Below are 6,062 nucleotides of genomic sequence, written 5' to 3'. Positions count from 1 at the left end.
GTTACGGCTTTGTAATGTTTGTAACATGTCTGTGATTGGGGATGAGTTTCAATTTATAATGGAATGTCCCAATTATGATCAGAAAACATTTGTCTCCAAAATCGTTTTTTCATTTCTTTAATATGCTCAAAGGAGGCAAAAAAAAGTCATTTTAGCTGTAAGTAAGATGATTAGATTGTTGCCTAGCTACACTTTTGGAGTTAAAATACATTTGTGTTTTCGCAACTTTTATTTGACATTTTTGTGTATTTGGAAATGTTTGTTATGGGCATGAAAAGATTATTTTGCAGTAATCCTCCATACGGCTCCAATAGGAGTGAAAGGATAATTAAAACTTGAAACTTGAAACGTGTGTGTGTGTGTGTGTGTGTGTGTGTGTGTGTGCGCGCGCGCGCGTGCTTGCGTGCGTGAGTGCGTGTGGGTTTGTGTACGTGCTTGTATGTGTGTGTGTGTGTGTGTGTGTGTGTGTGTGTGTGTGAGTGCGTGCATGTGGGTCTGTGTACGTGCGAACGTATGTGTGTGTGCGTCTGTGTCTGTGTCTGTGTCTGTGTGTTAATTAAAACAGAGTGCTCTGTAACTCATGCCCCAGTGAACACGACACTGTCTGCTTATGAGGGTGGCGGGGAGGGGGGTGCGAGCGTGTGCGTGATCTTGTGTGTGTGTGTGTGTGTGTGTGTGTGTGCCAATGTACATGTGCATGTGTGTGTGTGCCAGGTGTGTGTGTGTGTGTGTGTGTGTGTGTGTGTGTGTGTGTGTGTGGTTGTGTGCTGTGCCTGGCCGTGATGTTTTATTGTAAAGCAGCTTCAGTAAAAGCGCTACGTAATCATAAACACACACACACACACACACACAGGGAGAAGAGGTTGAATTTGCTCGACGGGCTGGGACTGATGTGATGCGGCAGGTGATATTAATTCTAGGGTGTAACAGCGGGTCGTGTGCCCCAGTTATTCATGTTTTACATCGCACGTTTGTCAAAAGCTAGCGCTAATGAAACTCTGAGAGAACTGAGGCATCTGATCCGCTTGACAGATATAGTGTAGCGTACACGATGGATTAATTTGTCCGAACGCAGTCGCGGTAACGCCTCTTTGTGTGTTTTACATTAATTTGCTTGGTACGTTTGTTTATTCATTATCATTATTGTCTTTCTATTTTGTTTCTATCTATTTATCATTATTGTTATTATTATTACTTTATTTTCTTTTAAAATGAATTATCTATTCTTTCTTTTTCCTTTTTTCTTTTTTTTGTATTTATTTATTCATCTATTTATTTATTTATTTTAATCATTAATTATTTTCTTCTTGTTTAAACATACATACATACATACATAGTGTTAATTGAGTCTCCCATCGGACCAACGGATGAGTAGGCAGGCAGGCTTATCTGTCGGTGTGTGTCCGCATATGGGAGAAAAGGCCGACTCTGGATGCGCAGCACTTCCCACAGGTGTTGCAAGGGAAAACGTCTCCAGAAGTTGAGCCCTGCTTCCTTCGCTCACGCTTCTCCTTAATGGCCAGCGTTCTCTTGTTTTCAAACGTCTTTATATACATACATACATACATATATATATATATATTCTCTTTTTTTTCTTCTTAGTTTTTTTTTTCTCAAGGCCTGACTAAGCGTGTTGGGTTACACTGCCTGTCAGGCGTCTGCCTAGCAGATGTGGTGTAGCGTATATGGATTTGACCGAACGCAGTGACGCCTCCTTGACAGAGTTACTGATACTGATACTGAGCTACTGATACAGATACTGATATGGCTTTATTAACTTCCGAATATTCTGTGACGGTCAGTCTATCAGAGGAGAGTCGCGGCAAAACAGGAACGTGACCGCAGCCTACCTGCCGGCAAAATGAGGATTTGTTTTTGATAACTTATGGCCAAAAATTACGCCAAGAATGACAAGAACTCATGGCATAAAGACTGATGCTCAAACTGAGGATTTTTTCCAGTGATTCAGTCAAAAGTCAGAATCTTCATAATCGTTATCATCATCATCTTCATCATCATAATCATCATTAAAATTTTAGTAGTAGTAGTAGTAGTAAGCTTAGTAGTAGTAGTAGTAGTAGTAGTAGTAGTAGTACATGGCGATCTACTTTTTCGGCAAATTTTACTCCGGAGTCAGATTTTGCCGGGGAGGAGTAACGTTCCTATGACACGGCAAAGCGACCTTGACCTATCCTTTTTTTTTTTTTTTTTAATATCCAGCGCTGTCCGGGGAACTAACTCTGCTCTTGCCGGCACATGAACAAGTCGTCTGCTTGCGAACTGCAGAAGTGTGTGTGTGTGTGTGTGTGTCACTGTGTGTGTCGTGTTTCTTTTCAAGATCACTTCTTCGCAATCAAGGACAGCGAATTTAGCTTGAACTTGTCTGGTTTACATTCTGAGTGAAGTGTAGGACTCATCTGATAGTACGTGGCTTTGAAACAAGAGTTCCGATCGAGTATTTTCGTTTCAGAGACAGCCGTTTGTCAGTTGCCGTGCTCAGGTCGAGTGAGAATCTTGAAAGTCAGTGGCACTGCACACGTTCGATCTCTTCAATGGCTTCCGCTACCTTTTTCTTCTATTTCGCATACGGCAGTAACCTGCTGAGAGAGAGGCTGATTCTGAGGAATCCCAGTGCTCAGTTCACAGCTGTAGCAAAGTTGACGGTGAGTCTCACTGAATGGCGGCATTTATCGTGTTTGACGCCTGGATCTGTGTGTGTGTGTGTGTGTTTGTGTGTGTGTGTGTGTGCCGAATATGACGTGTGTGTGTGTGTGTGTGTGTGTGTGAATATGACGTCTCTCTTTCTCTGTCTCCGCCACCCTACAACCCCTCAACTCACCGGACCCTATTACCGTCTCTTCTCCGTCAAACATACTCACTCACCCGCACACACTAATGACACACATGCACACCCACGGGAGTGAAGACACACGGTCACACGCGTCAGTAACTCGTGCATTCCAGTGAACGTGGGAGTCAGTCGCCCGCACGAACGAGCTGCGGAAGAAGAAGAAGAAGAAAAAGATCGATATCGTCAGGTGTATGGGAACCACCAATACAGATCACAAAAACAGTGAGTGCGTGAGGGAAAATTACCACCCACATGGCCGCTCGACACCAGTCCTGCGGCAGCGGTCTGGTCAAAGAACATGTGCCTGTGGACAAAGGCTCTTCGCGCTTGCTTTGGAACAACAGGCTCTTGGTGAAACGCATTGCGCACAAAGCTGAAAGGCTTGATTTAAAAAAAAAAAAAAAAAAAAAGAAGAAGAAGAAGAAATAATCATAATGATAATGATCGAACCAATCCTCAGCATGTTGGAAGCTTATTTAACCCGTAGTTGACTGCACCATTTTTTTTTTAAATGCAGTCTACTGAAGCAAGTTAAATGATTAAAAAATGGTTGAATCAGTCTTCGAGTCGGCGTATCTTGGAAGCTTAATTAACCAGTAGATGACCGCTCCATTTTGATAAAAGTCCAAGCAAGTTAAATGACCGAAATTCTGAACACCGACAGAAAGAACTTGAAAGGAAAGCATCGCGCACTACTAAGCACTAACCACTATTTCTTTTTTCTTTTTCTTTTCTTTTTTTTAACGCAGTTGTACAGAAGAGAGTGGAGTGTGTGTGTCCATCGAGATCGATAATGACTATCGTTGTCATCCAGCTGGGGGATGGGGGCAGGGTGGTGGTGGGGGGGGGGGTGGATGCTCATGAATCTATCTTTGAGTGCGCAGATGGCTGAATAGTCCAATCTGCGCACGAAATGTTCGCTGACAGTTGGGGCAGACAAAGACAGGCATATCATTGCCAGGGACTGAGGGAGCTTGTTTGCCCGTGACTTTCTGGCCTGCCTCTTCTGAACAGCTGCAGCAGTCCTGTTGGCCTCGCACAACTTGGCACCTTTGTGCACAGCAGCGCGCCATTTGTCACGGTCCACTGCAGATTCCTCCCAGGAGTCAGGGTTGATATCAAACGCTTTAAGAGAGACTTTCCGAGTATCTCTAAAGCGCTTCTTCTGACCTCTGTGTGATCTCTTCCCTTGTTGCAGCTCGCCATAGAAGAGCCTTTTGGGCAGCTGATGGTCTGGCATGCGCGCCACGTGTCCAGCCCAGCGAAGCTGGGACTGCATCAGGATGATGAAGATGCTGGGAAGGGTGGCTTTTGCAAGCACCTCCGTGTCTGGGGTCTTGTCTTGCCACTTGATGTTCAGTAGCTTCCTTAGGCATGTTGTGTGGAAGTGGTTCAGCTTCTTGGCATGTCGTTGGTACACTGTCCAAGTTTCACAAGCGTGCAGTAGTGTGGGGAGAACTACTGCTCTGTAGACCTTTAGTTTGGTCTCAAGACCAATGCCTCTTCTGTTCCAGACATTTGCATAGAGTCTACCAAAAGTTGCGCTTGCTCTTGCAATCCTGACGTTCACTTCATCGTCGATGGTCGCATTTCGTGACAGTGTGCTGCCAAGGTATGTGAACCGCTCCACCGCACTGAGTCTCTGACCGTTGACTGTGATGTTGGGCACAACGTGGGGTTTCCCTGGGGCTGGCTGATGGAGAACTTCAGTTTTCCTCGTGCTGATGGTAAGGCCGAAGTTCCTGCTGGCGGTGGCAAACTTGTCGACGCTGAGTTGCATGTCAGCTTCAGATCCAGCGTTGAGGGCACAATCATCAGCAAACAAAAAGTCTCTGATGATGTCTGTCATGACCTTCGTTTTTGCTTGAAGCCTTCTGAGGTTAAACAGCTTGCCATCTGTTTGTGTACTTTAGGCTGATTCCAACATCGCCATCTCTGAAGACATCAGTAAGCATTGCAGAGAACATGAGGCTGAACAGTGTTGGAGCCAGGACGCAGCCTTCCTAGACACCATTTGTGACAGGAAAAGGAGCAGATGTTTCGCCATTGTCCTGGACTCGAGCCTGCATGCCTTCATGGAATTGGCTGACCAAGGAAATAGATTTCCGAGGGCATCCGTACTTGGCCATGATCTTCCACAGTCCCTCTCTACTCACGGTGTCGAAGGCTTTAGTGAGGTCGACATAGGTGGAGAACAGATCAGCATTTTGCTCCTGACATTTCTCTTGCAGCTGTCTTGCAGCAAACACCATGTCGGTGGTTCCGTGCTCTTTCCGGAATCCACATTGGCTCTCAGGCAAATGACCTTGGTCAAGGTGTGCTGTGAGGCGGTTTAGTAGGATCCTGGCAAGTATCTTGCCTGCGATGGAGAGCAAGGAAATGCCTCGATGGTTATCACAGGCTTGCCGGTTCCCCTTTCGCTTGTACAAGTGAATGATAGATGCATCTTTGAAATCCTGGGGGATCGTCTCTTCTTTCCACATGAGTGAGTACAGCTGATGGAGCTTCTCAGTCAGCACAGTGCCTCCATCCTTGTAGACCTCTGCTGGTATGGAGTCTGAGCCAGGTGCTTTGCCACTAGATAGCAGACGGATTGCTTTCTGGGTCTCAAGAAGTGTTGGCGGATCGTCCAGTGCTTCGTTGATGGGGACTTGTGGGAGACGGTCTGTGGCTTCATCATTTATGGAGGAAGGGCGATTTAAGACACTGTTGAAGTGCTCAGCCCAGCGTTTGAGAATTTTCTCCTTCTCGGTGATCATCTGCACTGAGGAAGGGGGATGATCCTGAGGATGTGGGGCTGTAGACTTCTTTTAAGGCATCATAGAACCTCTTCATATCATGCCTGTCAGCATATCCCTGGATCTCATCAGCTTTGTCACTCAGCCACTTATCCTGCATCTGACGTAACTTAACTTTTGCTGAACAGTCCTGCGGATGGCATCGTACGCATCCTTTTTTGATGTGGACTTTGGGTAGCTCAGGAAGGCTTGATGCAGACGGCGTTTCTCATCCAGAAGCTGCTTGATTTCATCACAGTTTTCACCAAACCAGTCTTTGTGCTTTCTGGTCATGGGTCCCAGGGTCTCTGAAGCTGTACTATAGATCAGCTCGCGCAGGGTCCTCCAGTCAGACTCCACATTCTGGTTGTCCAGAGAGGCGGATTCCAGACGATCTTCAAGCAGCTCCACAAAGGTCTGTTTGATGGTGATGT

The 6,062-nt window shown here is 45.9% G+C and overlaps 1 protein-coding gene across 1 annotated transcript in view; it reads left to right on the top strand.

Annotated features, from left to right (window-relative positions):
• The first annotated feature begins 916 nt into the window (after positions 1–916).
• LOC143301197 (gamma-glutamylcyclotransferase-like) overlaps positions 917–6,062 on the top strand; it is an 18,576-nt gene continuing 13,430 nt past the window's right edge. The window contains exons 1-2 of the mRNA XM_076615316.1: positions 917–1,080; positions 2,221–2,663. Coding sequence (XP_076471431.1) covers positions 2,553–2,663 — 111 coding nt within the window. The 5' untranslated portion in view covers positions 917–1,080; positions 2,221–2,552. The remainder of the gene's footprint in view (positions 1,081–2,220; positions 2,664–6,062) is intronic.

This window comes from Babylonia areolata, chromosome 27, assembly GCF_041734735.1.
Source record: "Babylonia areolata isolate BAREFJ2019XMU chromosome 27, ASM4173473v1, whole genome shotgun sequence".
Classification (NCBI taxonomy): domain Eukaryota; kingdom Metazoa; phylum Mollusca; class Gastropoda; order Neogastropoda; family Buccinidae; genus Babylonia; species Babylonia areolata.
This window is presented reverse-complemented; position numbering and strand designations above follow the sequence as displayed.